Raw genomic sequence first — 16150 nt, forward strand, 5'->3', positions numbered from 1 at the left:
ATTCCAAATACTTTGTGCTTTCAAATAAAGAGACATTATTTTTGCCTTTTAGCAAGTTGTTCTCTTTTTGACCCTATTTACTGCAGCTTTTGTAAGTTTGGATATTCTGTCCCTTCCTGTCACCCCCCTATCATTGTCCAAAAGGCTGCCCTGGAATACTGCAGTATCCTCTTGCTTTGTAAAGTTACATTTCCCCTCTCCTAAATCCTTCCCCTCTAATTAGTTCAAAGCCTCTCAACAGCCCTAGTTTTTCGATTCGCCCAGACATTAGTCTCAGCACATTTCAAGTGAAGCTCATCCTGCCCGAACAGCTCTTTCTACCCCAGCACTGCTGCTAGTACCCCACAAAATGAAACCCATTTTACCCACACCGATCTTTGAGGCCATATTTAACTTCTTGACTTTATTATCCTCTGGCAGTTTGTCTGTGGTTCAGGAAGTAATCTAGAGATTAATACCTTGAGGATTCTGTTTCTTAATTTAGCTCCTGGCTATTCAAAGTCAGTCAGTAAAACCTCCTTTCCAGTCCTACCAATGCCATTAGTGCCAACATGGATACTTCCCTTCCCTCTCCAAATTCTTCTCCAGCCCTGAAGAGATGTCCTTAACCCTGACACCAGGGCATGCCACACAGCCTTCAGGACTCCTGTTCATAGCCACAGAGAACAGCATCTGTCTCCCTGATAAGCCTGTACCCTACTAGAACAAAAACAAAGTTGCTGGAAAAGCTCAGCAGGTCTAGCAGCATCTGTGAAGAAAAATTCAGAGTTAATGTTTCGGGTCCGGTGATCCTTCCTCAGAAAACAACATTCCCCTATTGCCTCCCCCACTTGAATGGCTTCCCATACAAAGGTGCAGTTCCCAGTCTTCTGCACTATTTGCAAGTACCTCAGAACTACTGAAAAATTGCAAGGTCTGAAGAGCTTCAATTGTAATCCCTTGGGTCCTCAGACCTGCCTCAACTGTAGTGACACCCTCCTCTCCCTGATCAATACAGCTACAATGAGGAGTGGAATCTACCTGAAATCTGAGCGCTAACTCTTTACTGTCTACCTGTAGTGGGTCAGGAAAGGATGACACCAAATATCTTTGCAATGCTAAGTGGTAAATTGAGATCTAAAGGGTGACATTGAAATAGAACTGCCTTTCTTTCATTATCTCAGTCAATTTCAGGCATTTGTTTAGAGAATGTCTGTGACATTTTCAAAACATCCCATGCTATTTGTCCAGGTTTCTTTTCTTTTCACTGGACCTGCCAAGAACAAACTCTTGAAATATTTATCTTTGTCACAATAGCATCTGGCAGTGTTCTGTTCTCTTGCAGCTCATACAAGAAGTGCCAAATGCATTGATGAAGGCATTATTATATATTTGTGATTTCCTGGTGTCATTTTGTTCCAATAAAGTAGAAATGTTAATATGTCAGGGAGACGCTTCAACTGATAGCTGATGTCATTTTAAATAACTTCTATTCATCGACTGTAATTAACTTTGGATCAAAATAAGTTGTAGCACTTGGGTTTCATAATACTCAGAACATTTCTGCCTCAGGTACCAAGAAAATTATGAGTGGCCTACATTCTGTAAGCCCTATTGAAAATGTATTTGTACTTTCAAATAATGGGAGCATTTCTTTAAGTGTAGCTAGTATACAAAATGAAGATTAAATGATAAAAAAATTAAAGAAGAAATTTGATTAGGTAGTCATCAGAGCAAAACATTTTTTAAACACATGCTTACTGAAGCAAGACTTACCCAAAGCCTAACCTTGCAAGAAGTGGGGTTTGCATAGAGTTTATTCATTCGGCCCAGCTGTGTTATGCTCCTAATGAGCTTCTTAGCCTTCTTAACAATATTTAGAATTTATAACAAAGAAACAGGCCATCCCAATAGGTCTATACTAGTCTTAACGCTCTACGTGAGATTCGACCAGACTATTTCATCTAACTGCATCAAAATGCCCTTCCTGCTCATGTACTTCACTAGCTTTGCTTTAAATGTATCTATGTTAGTCACCTCAAGAATTCCTTGTGACAGCAAATATCACATTCTGATTTCTCACTTGATAAAGAAGTCTTGTCCTGAAAGCCTTACTGAATTTATTAACGATTATTTTATATTTATAACCCATTGTGTTATATTTGCTCACAAGTGGAACATTTTGTCTACTCCCTAGAAAAACTTTATATAACTTTAAAGACTTGTATAAATCAATTGAAATAGCTCCAGCCTGTTCACACTTTCTCAATACTTATCATCTGATTTCAAGGAAGATGATAATGAATGGCTGGAACTATTTTGGTAACGTTACAGTGTTAGTGTTAGTGGACAGGGGCTCAGTCTAATGTCCTGGGGACATGGGTTCAAATGTCTCCATAATAGATGAATTTAATTAATGAATATGGAATTATAAAAGCTAGCCATCAGTGATGAAGCTATGATTATTGTAAAAACTGGATCACTAGCACCCTTTAGGGAAGGAAATGTGCCATCTTTACCGGTTCTGGCCTATGTGTTACTCCAGGCCCCCAGTGATGTATCTAACTGTTAAATTCCATCTAAACTGGTGAGCCAGCCACTCAGTTCAAGAGCAATTAGGGATGGGCAACAAATGCTTGCCTTGTCAGTGACAACCACTAGACAGAATTAGGAAATAGACACCTCTCTCAAATTGTGAGGAGATGTATTCCACAAGAATTGGTGCTGGGATCTCATATTCCATCACTTACATAAATTATTTGGATTTGGGAAGAGGAAGTACAAAATTTGTAGTTGAAACCATTGATGATTTTAGTGAATCAGCTGGGGTTTTATCACAATTGATGATAATGTTGTGACCACCATTACTCAATACCTTTTTCTTTTCACAGCTTTATACTTCACAGATTCTGCTGAGTGCTCTCTGCTGTAAGCAGCTTTCTGAAAAAATGACTGTTCAGTTTTTCTTGTAGTACTTATCTTTACCCCTAATAATGGATTCAAATCTGAATCCAGATTTCTTATGGCAAATCTCAAACCTATAATAATTACTTGAATCACTGCTGCAGAACCCCCTTCCCCTCCCCCATTTCTGAAGAAGGGTCTAGGCCCAAAACGTCAGCCTTCCTGCTCCTCTGATGCTGCTTGGCCTGCTGTTCATCCAGCTCTACACCTTGTTATCTCCTACACAACTACCTTAGTCACCTCAGATTTCTTATGGTGAAACACCAAGCCTATGACAATTACCCATCAACTATAAGGTCACTAGAAAGTGGTTACTTTCTAGAGACTTCTATACTACTAATTTCTAACTTTCACTCACAGCAACAGCCCCTTAGGAAGGGTCCTGAAATGACTACAAACCCCTGGCAAGTGCAAAGACACCTGGATAGGGTACCCATTAGCAAGGAGTTTTTTTGCAACAATTGAGGAGGCTTGGCCTTGGAAATGTCCGACAGTTATGACATTCTTGCAATCTTGCTGGACAAGAGTTGGGTCTGCGGGGAAGGTGGGCAAACTAACTGCTTCACCTCGGTACAGGAAGCCATTCAAGTGGGGCAGGAAATAGGAATGGTGTTGTGATAGGGATCAGCAGAATCAAGAGGATAGATACTACTGTCTGCAGCCATAAGTAGGAGTCCTGAAGGTTGTGAGGCCTGCCCAGTATCAGGTTTTCAGGCATCTCCTTGGGGCTGGAAAAGAACTTGGAGAGGGGAGAGAGATCTGGCAGTTGTTATCCATGTTGTACATCTATATCAATATAACTAATAACTTCAACCCAATTACTTTGAATTCTTTACTAATGGAAAGAGTTCTCATGGCTTCCCTACAAGAATCTAACGTTAATGTTTACTCTATATTTACACCTCTTTCTCTCCAGGAATGCTTCTAGACAATCAAAACCTCAGTTTTGGCTTTTGTTCGCTGATAATTCTAGACTGACTGGAGCCTAAATGCAAATGTATCCCAAATATAACCCCAGTTCACCCCGTGTTTCTTTTTCCTTAAAGCCAAGTAATAGTATTTGACACAAAAAAATGTTAACTTAATTACTTCTTAACATCCCACTTCCCAATGCCACACAGAAATTAAACGTTCCATCACTAAACTTATGTAAAGTGCAATTTGAAAGCTTGGTGTTTATAAATGTATTAATGTGATGAAGTTGAACAGAAGAACCTCAATCACATAGGTTTCGTTCAGTTGAGTAGTGTCCTGCAATTCACTGTACTCCTCTTATCATGTTCTGCTGGATTTCACTCAGCTTGAAAAGTGAAGGTGGAAAGTGATGAGAATTAGTTGGGAAGATCTGTGGCTGCACTGCTATATAACTGTGAACTTTCCTCCCTGTGCAGATATTACTATGCCAGCTGTTCCCTGTTGAAAATAAACGGCAGCAAAGGCCTAGAACAGAACAGCAGTTTCTTAAACCCACCTCTACTTCCTCCAACTCCAAGCTGTAAAAGACTTTTCTTGCAGCAGGTTCCCAGTTAGTACTGACATTCCAGCAGGATCCAATTCTGCATTCACAATGAATCCCAATCCTCGAGGAGAGTCTAGGATCTACAGACCCATCAGGAAGAAAAGGCACACTGAGATTTCTGGAAAGTGGAGATGAGCAGGTTGAAGCTAGAAAAGCCATTGAGAAAATTTGTGCAAAATGTGACGATATGTAAATGTGTGGGGAAGTGATAGCCTAGTGGTATTATCTCTGGACTGTTAATCTAGGGCCTCAGGTAATGTTCTAGGAACCCAGGTTCAAATCCTGCAACAGGGATGGTGGCATTTGAATTGAATATAAATCTCGAATTAAGAGTTTAATGATGACCGTCAATCCATTGTTGATTATTGGAAAAATCCATTTGGTTCACTAAAGTCTTTTAGGGAAAGTGTCTGTCATCCTTACCCAGTCTGGGCTACTATGACTCCAGACCCACAGCAATGTGGTTGACTCTTAACTGTCCTCTGGGCAATAAATACTGCCCAGCCAGCGACACCCTCATTCTGTGAATGTATTAAATAAAATGTGAAATGGACAACTTTTGCACTTATTGGCTTTATCTAACCAAATGTTTTCCAATCATTATGGTTTGTAGGAGATGTTGGACATAATGAAATCTATTTATGACATGATGGGAAAATACACTTATCCTATTCTCAGAGAGGAAACGCCCAGACAACATGTTGAGATTTTTTTCCAGGTTTGTGATGTACAATTTTACAGTGAGCACAAACATAACATGTTTAACAAAGAAAAGTGAGAAAAATACAAGTTAGATTTTTTCTTAGTTGTTCAGTTTTAAATATTATTTCAAATGTATTTGATTATACCCCAGCTGTTAGACATGTGTGCACCAGAGATATTGCTAAAAATGTATGGGTCTTAATGAACATTGGGCTGACTTTTAAATGTTGTAATTGTATCCGCTGCCACCACTTCTTCTGGCAGCTTCTTCAATATAGGAACCACCCTCTGCGTGAAAAAGTTGTCCCTCAGGACATTTTTAAATCTTTCCCCTCTCTACTTAAATGTACGCCCTCCAGTCTTGGACTCCCCTAACCTGGGGAAAAGACCTTGGCTATTTACCCGATCTATGTCGCTTATGATTTTATAAATCTCTATAAGGTCACCCCTCAGCCTCCGATGCTCCAGGGTACAGTCTCCTGAGTTATTTGCACAGCTTTATTGCACAATAGAGGACACCTTCATCATTCCAAGATATTTAAATAACCAGAAATATGTTAACAAATGCAAACTGTGCTTACTGTTCCTTCTTTGATTTTTTCACAAAAGTTTTGCCATTTCCTTACATTATATGGTGTTATCTCAGTTGCTCAGCATTATGCCTTCTCTCTTTCATTAATAATGTAATTTTTTGCTTTATATTTTTAACAGAAAATGGATAAAAATAAAGATGGAGTTGTCACTATTGATGAATTCATTGATACCTGCCAAAAAGTGAGTAGTTTGCCATTTAGTAGTATCCATAATTCTGTTTCTTCCTTTTGTCTCTTTTGCCTGTTTTCTCTCTCACTGTAACACGCTGTGTTCCAAAGTTGCTCACTCCAGATGCTTTAAGCACACAGCTATTTAGTTTTCCACTTGAAATAAACAACATCAACTTGAATTGCACACCTTAGATATAATAAAATGTCCCAAGGCCCCAGGAGTATTATCAAACAAAATATGACATCAAGCCACATGAGGAGTTATTATGCCTATAAGATACAGAATATATAGAAACAGGCTATTTGGTCCACTCACTCCCTGTCAATATTTATACTGCATTAATTCCACCCCTCCAAATATTTTATCTCAATCTCTTATTGTATCCCTCTATTTCCTTTTCCCTCATGCTTATCTAGCTTCCCCATAATGCCTCCAAAGTATGCACTTCAGCCATTCCCTGGGGTATTGAGCTCAACATTGTCATCATTCTGTTGGAAAGAAGTTACTTCTGAATTCCTTAGTGGATTTTTAATGACCATCTTATATTGATAGCTGCTCATTTTGCCCTCAAAATAAGCATTGTATGCCCACTGTCTTAAGGCCTTCCATGACTTTAAATGACTCTATTTAATCATTTCAGGAAATACAGTTGGTCAGTGCTTACCCAAACTGTATACCCACGCATTTTTGCAATTATATGGCCTATCCAGTCAATTTTCTGGTCAATGGCAACTGCTAGTAATGTTCATAGAATCCTACAGCGTGGAAACAGGCCATTCAAGCCCAACAAGTCCACTCTGACTCTCTGAAGAGCATCCCACCCAGACTCACCTCCTACTCTATCCCTGCATTTCCCATGGCTAATCCATCTAAACTACACACCCTTGGACACTATTGGCAATTTAGCATGACCAATCCACCTAACTTGCACATCTTTGAACTGTGGGAGGAAACCAGAGCATCCAGAGAAAACCCACACAGACACAGGGAGAATGTGCTAACTCCACACAGACAGTCACCCAGGTTAGAATTGAACCTGGGTCCCCTGTGCTGTGAGGCAGAAGTGCTAACCACTGAGCCACTGTGCGATGGTGGAGGATTCATCAATGGTATTACCGTTAAACATCAAAGGGAGGTTTGAGGCAAAGATGTTTGAGGAGAAATTCTGAAGCTCAGGGCATTGACAGTCAATAGCAGAGTTAGCAATTAAAATCTTGATGCTCAAGTGACCAGAATTAAAGGCATAGAGATATCTCAGAGTATTTAAAGATTGGATGAGATTATGGAGATAGGGAGGTGCAATTAAGACCAAAGATTGTTTTCATAAGGATAAGATTTTAAAATTCAAGTGATGTATAATCAGGAATTGAGTTAATATTTTGGAAGGATGAGATCAATGGACTGAAGAATCTTCTTCATCCAGAAAAGCCTTTTAAAGGTTCACCTTGGAGGGTTTAATTCCTTTAGCTTTTATCAGATTTACTGTCTAACAGCTTTTGTTGTAATTCAAAAAGTCACAGTGTTCTGATTTCTTCTATACAGGATGAAAACATTATGAAATCCATGCAACTCTTCGAAAATATCATTTAACAACAGCAGCAATCAAGCACTTTATAGATTCTAAATTAAAGATGAGTGACTGTGATCAGTGGAAAAACCACGACAGCTATAACTGAACTCAGCAACAGGCTGAGATAACATATTATGCAAGTGAGCTTTGTTCAGCTGTAAAGCTTCCAACTAGTAATTTTTTTAGAGTTATGAACATATCCATCTCATGAAATTTAGAATGATTTTGAGTTTTCGAATGATTTTGAGTTAGTTGTATATGTAGAATGCATGCTTTCCTAAACTAGGGGACTGAGATAATGACCCTTTGGAAAGATAATAAAGTCTATGGTTATGTCACAACTGTGACATTCCTTTTGGTCATGTGGATGAGAAATAGATTTTGTATGGATGTGTGTGTGGGTGTGTGTGTGAGAGAGAGAGAGAGAGAGAGACTGTGTAGCACAACACTTCTGATTTGCTGCAGACTGTGTGGAAATAAGCAACACCCAAATCAAACATAATCCAATAGCCCATTTAAGTGTAATTTTAATAATACATAGAACAAGATAATGAAATGTTAACTAACATACTATCCATTTGTACATCACATTTTCTTAACTAGTATAAATGCAGCACCTTTTATGGGAAGGTAGAGTTACATGACTACTTCAGGTATTGAAATGGAATCCTAAAGACAGGTACAAACTGCTCTGATTTCTTTATAATGTTAGAATTGAGGGCAGTGCAATCCCATTACTTCTGAGATTTACAGCAGTGTATTTGTGTATTAATATGTGTACATTTTGTAAAAAGCAAAAGAGTCCACAACAATAAAGACAGAAAGTTTATTTAGGGGGACTTTCTGTTGTTTGTTTGTTTCAATCTATCAAAGCCTTTCATAATCATGCAACATTAAAGTGCACGGTCTATCTACATTCTGAACACAAAATGTCCCATGGCATTGATATAATAGTGTTGCCCTTCTGCAATTTAGTAGGATAATGTTGCCCTTCTGTGAGGTTCTTCTCAATGTTGCTAAAGCAAGCATACATCATTCTTCTACTGAAACTTCATTTTGGAGATAGCTACATTAGAAAAGTTGATTTTTTTTTGTTCAAGTGCACATTTTCTCAAATTTTTTTCTCTGTTTCATTCCCATGGCTTTGCTTGTCTTAGTTATTGTGCCACAGTTTTACAGGTTTACAACAAGGGGCAAGGGGCATTTAGCACATTATTTCTGATCTGTTTACTTCAAAAAAATCTAGAACAATCAAACTTCCAATAATACTGTATGCATCTCAACTTTAAATAGTGGTCTACCTCGAAACATACAATGGTTTCAGCCTTAATTATTCCCAATGGCAACACACTTAATGAGCTAATAACCTTCTGCATAATTAATTATGTTTCTCCTTATCTCACTGCTCTGTCTAATTAACGATTCTTTTAAATTGATTACCTCTCATCACTAACAACAACCAGAGGAAAGAACTATTTTCTAATTATCCTATTAAAATTATAATTTTTTTCTTTCAGAATAAAATTTCTTTTTGACTTTCTCTGCTCCAATGACAGAGCTAGTGCAATGGCATTTGCTGTCCTAGGTGGCATTTTTTGGCCTCCCACACCCTTTGAATAATTGAATTGTGAAAATTAATGACTCACAGTTATTAACATTTATCGAATTTCTTCACCCCACTCTCATCCTCCCACGGTTCTGCAGTGCCATTTTCCCTCAACATTGCTCACTTGATACCCTGCGCTCTGCTCCCGCAAGAACTCAAAGCCCAGATTAGCGTAATTTTCTGACTGATTGCAAATGCATTACTGGCATTTTTGTCTAACCAACATTACCCATTCCCCACGGACACTGAGTAAACAAGTAGTTATGCCTATAAAGTAAAAATATCTTGGGCGAAATAATACATAATTTGCAATAAGGAGTTAATATGCCCTTTCTTAAAAAAATACTTTATTAATACACACTGTAAAAATACTTTATAAAATAATTAGCACTTCAGGTTTACTACAAATTCTATCATTTTCAACTGGTCTCAACAGAACATGTTTCAACCTTAAGCACCTCAAATCAATTGCAATAATCTTAATATTTAATATATGCATTCCATATTAGGTATATAGCCTGAGGGCAAAACATTTCAAACTGACCACTGCAGAAGCGTAATGGCTATAAATTTTTATCCCTACAGCACTTTCCACTCTGAGCTGCCTCAATAGAATGTCAATATTCTTGGTGTTAACAAAGTACGTTCTTTGTCAGGTATTCAGTCTGACATTTCTGAAGAAGGGTCACTGGACCCAAAAATTTAACACTGTGTCCTCTCCACAGATGCTGCCAGACTAGCTGAGGTGTTCCAGCAATTTCTGCTTTTTTTTCTGATTTCCAGTATCCCCAGTTCTTTGGTTTTTTTAGTCTGAGGAGTGTTATAGTTTCCAGCACATTTTTTTCAAAATTTACCGATTGTTAATATCACTGTCTAGGCCAACACTTTTTACTCATCCCTAACTGCCATGAAGATGGTGCCTTCTTGATCTGCTTAAGGTAGGTACGCATATAGCACAGTTAAGAATAGAATTCCAGGACCTTGACCCAACAACAGTGAACAAATAACAATATAGTTCCAAGCATGCGCTTGGATGGTAACTTGCAGGTAGCAAGTTCCCATACAACTTTTCCCCTTCTCCTTCTAGGTGGTAAAGGCTGTGGATTTGTCAGAAAAGCCTTGGTGAGTTTCTGCAGTGCATCTTTTAGATCATACACACTACTGCCACTGTGCACTGGTGATGCACAATGCTTGAAAGTTCTTATTTAGCAACCTTTGCCAATTGTATCTCTCTCACAGCTGCTTCAAGCTTTACTGCAGTATGTAGTCTTAGATCTTGAAATGTGCTAGTTTGCAGATATCAAAGTGCCTTTCACCAAATTAATGGTCTCCGAGGTGCTGTTGACATTTATCTGCATGCATGTCCCTGGGAAGAGCGCAGAGTCCTGTATCGCAGAACTGCTCATGATGAACTTCAACAAAAACCATTGCATCACTCTCCAGAGCTTCTGTGCAAAGGCACATTCTACAGAAAAGTAGATAATGGTTTCTTCCCCACCACAGACACTTCAAGTGCAATGTATGGTGGGTGAGATTCCAGGAACACAGAAAGGATCAGACAGAAATCCCTCTCTCCCTGCTGGCCGAGCTAAGTCTTGGTGCTTGGTGGCAAGTTTTGGTAAATGATGCATTCTGCCCACTGACTGTCAGTTTCACCAGAGAACCATCCAACAATATCTCGCATCTCCTTTGCTCACAGGAACATTTTGTGGGATGGATTACCTAATGGATTTGTGGTCCAAGTTGTTTTTCTGCATCTCCATGAGGGACATGTGATACGGCACATTCCAAATGACATATGGCCACATGATCAGATGCATCCTTTGCAACAAGGGACAGGCAGATCTTCAGCATAGGTTGTAATGTAAGTTGAAGTCCTATTCCTCACAGGAGACATCTTTGTGAACTCAATATGTATGCTGTGGTATATCTTAGTTTTATGTGAGTATTCCTTTGAGCACTTTCTAATCTTTTACATGTATAAAACACAAGATCTAGTTAATGGCTGGTGGCTTTAGGTGGTGATTAATGAATAATACATATGTTGTCTAGAAAATCTAGTTTTACATTTTAAACAGTATATTCAGTTTCCGGTACAAACAACAAAATACGTAGAGGAGAGGGATTTATTTTTCATGCATACTACTTGCAAACGTTTGCAAATTCTATTTCCTCAGGTCTTTTGGGAAAAGAAATTACATTTTGCTAAACCATTGATTTTGTTTCATATTCATTGAAAGCTTAGAAAAGGAGACCAGGGCATGGCCTGAAGCTATATGGGGCAGGTATGAGTAGTCAATAAGAAATGATGGCATCGCCAGGGGGTACTGTACAGAGCCTGAATTGAACACAACACAATTTGCCAAAGGTGCCAAATAATCATCATCTTCTCATGGGTCTCATTTGCATGCTCTTATTGCAGAGAAGCTTGAGTGCTAATTTAAACACATTAAGGAAATTGTTACATTGTCTAACACCACAATTCCCAAAGGTCCTCAAAGTGTAGACCTTCATCTAACATTGTGCTTGGATATCTCTGAGTCAATGTAACTCTCATGAAGGAAAAAAACAAAGTTGCTGGAAAAGCTCAGCAGGTCTGGCAGCATCAGTGAAGAAAAAAATCAGAGTTAATGTTTCGGGTCTGGTGACCCTTCCTCAGAACCCTCATGAAGTTAACATCAACCATACCATCATTCTTACAAGAACATTATATAGAGTTTGGTAGCAGTAAAAGTGAAAAAAAAAACAAAAGTCAACACACATTAGGAAATCAACTGTCAGAAATACTGTTTCTGAACTTATCCGTCAGGAATCCGTTAGGAAGCTTTTTATTCTAAAAGCCCACAGATTTGTGCATCCCTCCGTCCCCAAACCCCCAATGCCACCACCGCCACATGCAGTAAGTGCCCAGTTCGCCTTGTGAACTGGCCCTGTGCAGTGGGAATAGTCTCAGTATCTTGAGTTTCTTGTCACAACTAGAGTTACACATTTTTGCATCAATCTGCATATCCAGAGACAGATTCATTTTCAAAGTGGAAGCCATTGCAGATGACATTGTTTGTGTCAAATAGTCTTCTCAAATAGTCTTCAGTTAATGCCTCACCCCTAAACCAGTCCTTTGTATTGATAACATTACATTAAAATAATTTTGAAAATGTAACAATTATAAATAAATGTTTTGTTGCTGCCTGTATTTCAAACAATGCCCTAAATCACCAATTTGTTCAGTAGTTTCTCATCTTATTAGTTTAGCCTCATTTTAACCCAAATTAGAGAGATGAAGATTTTGTGATCATTCACTACTAAGAGTAATCTCTCAGATATAAGTTGCTTGAAAATGTACAGCAAAAGAATTTATGGATTAAATAAAGTCATAATCAAGTGACTGCAGTGCTTCCATGAATTGAACATTTACACTGTGTTCACACTGTAATTGAAAAATGTCGACTGAATATAATTCTGGAATCAGGGACTTCAGTGAATAAATTGGAGATGCTGTAGTTGTCTTAGTGGGAAACAGGCCAAGAGAAGAGGTTTGAATAAGGCGTCCAAAATCATAACATGTCTAGAAAGAAAATGTTCCCATTGACAGAGGGACTAGAGCCAATGACAGAGTTTTAGCATGATTGGCAAAAAACCAATGACAACTTTTTAATCACAGTGTGTGGTTAGAATCTGGAGTGCACTGCCTGAAAGATGTTGAAGACATATTCAATTATGCCTTTCAGAAGGAAGTTAGATAAGTAACTGATGGGAAAGGAATTGCGAGGCTGTACAAGATTAAGTAAAAACTGAAAGAACTGCGGGTGCTATAAATCAGAAACAAAAACAAAAATTTCTGGAAAGGCTCAGCAGGTCTGACAGTATCTGTGAAGAGAAATCAGGGTTAACATTTCAGGTCCAGTGACCCTTCCTCAGAACTTCTATCAGTTCTGAGGAAGGGTCACTGAACCTGAAGCATTAATTCTGATTTCTCTTCACAGATGCTGCCAGACTTGCTGAGCTTTTCCAGCAATTTCTGTTCTGGTACAAGAGTAAGACCAGCTGGACTTCTCCAGCTTACAGCCATAAAATAGTTACAGCATAAAGGATGCTATTCAGCTCATTATATCCATGTCAGATCTGCAAGAGCAAATCACCTACTCCTACTCTCCCATCAGCTCCATATGGCCTTGCAACTCCCTTCTCTTCTGATACTTCTTTAATTCTCTTCCAAAGGCCTTGCACGAATTGACCTCCATTACACTCTTGGGCAGTGCATTCCAGATCCTAATCATCATCTTTCCCTCTTGTGGCCATTGCTTATTTTACCTTAAATTTGCATCCTCTGATTCTCAATCCCTGCAAAGGACACATTTTCTCCCTCCCTACTCTGTTCAGATCCTTCATGATTTTTAAACACCACTATGAAATCTCTTCTTAATCTGAGACACGTAGAAAGTAGGAGCGGTAGGCCATTCAGCCCTTTGAGTCTGCTCCACAATTCAATAAGATCATGGCAGATCATCCAACCCAGTAACCTGTTCCCGCTTTCTCTCATACTCTTTGATCCCTTTAGCCTGAAGAGCAGTATCTAATTCTTTGAAAAAATTCAGTGTTTTGGCCTCAACCACTTTGTGTGGCAGAGAATTCCACAGGCTCACCACTCTGAGTGAAATTTCTCCACATCTCAGTTCTAAATGGTTTACCCCATATCCTTAGACTGTGACCCCTGATTCTGGACTCCCAGTCATTGGGAACATTTGCCCATTGCTTAGCTGGTCTAGTCCTGTTGGGATTTTATAAGTTTCAAATGAAATCCTCTCTCATTCTTCTAAACTCCAGTGAATATAGTCTTAACTGATCCAATCTCTCTTCATATGTTAGTTCCAGGAATCAGTCTGGTAAATCTCGTTATGGAGGGAGTGCAACAAAGAAAACCCTTCCTCAGATAAGGAGATCAAAACTGCACGCAATTTTCTAGAGTATAGTGTCACCAAGGGCCTGTACAATTGCAGGAAGACATCACTGTTCTTGTACTCGAATCCCCTCATTATGAAAGCTAACATACCATTTGCCTTCTTCATTGCCTGCTATACCTGCACATTTACTTTTAGTGACTAATGCACTAGTACACCCAGGTCTCCTTGCGCCTCTATCTTGCCCAGATAATAATTTGGCTTTCTATTTTATTCCTACTAAAGACATTTTACTTCATCTGGTATGCATTTGTCCACTCGCTGAGTGTATCCAAGACAGATTGAAGCATTTCTGTATCCTCCTCACAGCTTACTCTCCCACCCAGCTTTGTATGTTGTCTGCAGACTTGGGAACTGTGAATTATGCAGTTAGTTGTTATTTCCATAGGCAATTTGAATGATTTATCAAGAAACTCCAATCAGTTGTCACACTGACACAGTTGGTTAAAGTAAATCCATTAGTGCTGAGTTAATTGTTATCTTCTAGGATAGCAACATTACAATTTCCTTTTATGTTGGAGAACTATGAGGCATAGCAAATTCAAATAATATCTAGGAGCACACTGTCCATCGTGATCTAGGTTTATAGATTGAAAAATGATCATTTCATCCAGTGCTGGAAACTCTGAACTAATATTCTGGAATACCTTCTGGTGGAAACCGTGTTTTATGTAAGCCCCCATTAGTCATAATAGAAAAAAGACAAGACTGAGTCAATAAAATAACTTTCTGTTTTGTGTTCCAACAGTTCACTCATACAAGAAATCTAGGCATTCATACTGCAGGATTATGTAACAATACATTTTTAACATGTTACTCAGGAACTGACATTCCCCCATTCTAGAAATGTTGGAAAATTACTCTAAATATCTTGCACTCTAAATCTTGAGATCAAGAAAAGTATGTTTTACTTTCTTGAATAATTCTGTACAATGGAAATTATTTTTCAAAATAAAAGAAATTCAACCTGCAATGTTGTGAATTGTTGTGAAACTAGCACCAGAGAGTACCAGAATGACAAGATGATTCATAAGCTGCTCACCTATTGGCAGTTAATTAAACTTTCTTACTCACCCTCAAAATCAGCACAGATCTTTGTTTCTTGTCAATAATGAAGTTCATTGCAGTAAACAAATGTACCTTAATTTCCTTTCGTTACAGGTTTAATTCCAAATCTGTAAATTTTTCTACTGCTCTTCCACCATGTATCACATGACACAAGAACAATATTTCACAATTTTCAGGTTATTATGAATATCTCCCTTTCAAAAATGGGTAATGTTGGTGTATCTGATTTTTTTTAATCTAAAATCAAAGTTAAAATAACTCAATGCAGCAAATTTTAGTTGTCCAGTCAAATACATTAAATAAAAAATATTTAAAAATGAGCATCAATATGACAAACGAGGACCCAAAAAGTATATAGTATTGAGTTATATTCTGATGGGGTATTTCCCACACTACTGCATATCAGCAGCAATCCCAAATCCAGTTGTCCTGCTCAACTTACTTTATTCTTTCAGATGATACTTATCATGAGCATGAACTTCCTTTCCTCTTCGAGAGGTGCTGAGTACCTGCAGTACCTCTGGTGTAACCACCGCCAATAGGGCAGTCTGGCCAAGAATGAAGCATTCATTGATAGACCTGTACTCCCAGGAAGCTCCAGGATCTCATTGGGCTGAGGTGACAGGCCCTGGTGATGGGAGTCACATTGGACAGATTGGGTGGGAGTCGGAGATAGAGAGGGAAAGCAGGTGGGGTGATCACAGATTGGCAGCGGTGACCCAGGAAGGAGACACCATCACTGCCAAATAACCTGCAGGGTTGTGTAAGTTTTCGGTTTAAACTCAATTGCAATATTATTAATTTGTTCATTTGAAACTTTAAGCAAGAAGAGACAATTTAGTGCAGGAATTAATGAAAGCTTTACTTTTATCATAAATAATACCTATAAAAACAGGACTGTGGCTTTATGGAAATACTATGGCTCTTGATTTCTAGTTCAGCTCAGCACACAAGTCAACACTCTGTCTCTGAACTCTCTCCAATGCCTCAAGAGCTTTTCAGTTCCAATTGGAAGCAGG

General features: G+C 38.6%; 1 protein-coding gene across 2 annotated transcripts in view; it reads left to right on the forward strand.

The window, feature by feature from the left end:
- kcnip4a (potassium voltage-gated channel interacting protein 4a) overlaps positions 1-8314 on the forward strand; it is a 321012-nt gene extending 312698 nt beyond the window's left edge. For both annotated transcript variants that reach the window (XM_048598853.1, XM_048598857.1), the window contains exons 6-8: positions 5076-5180; positions 5876-5938; positions 7472-8314. In XM_048598853.1, coding sequence (XP_048454810.1) covers positions 5076-5180; positions 5876-5938; positions 7472-7519 — 216 coding nt within the window. In that variant the 3' untranslated portion in view covers positions 7520-8314. The remainder of the gene's footprint in view (positions 1-5075; positions 5181-5875; positions 5939-7471) is intronic.
- Positions 8315-16150: the final 7836 nt, after the last annotated feature.

This window comes from Rhincodon typus, chromosome 1 (assembly GCF_021869965.1).
Source record: "Rhincodon typus isolate 14 chromosome 1, sRhiTyp1.1, whole genome shotgun sequence".
Lineage (NCBI taxonomy): Eukaryota > Metazoa > Chordata > Chondrichthyes > Orectolobiformes > Rhincodontidae > Rhincodon > Rhincodon typus.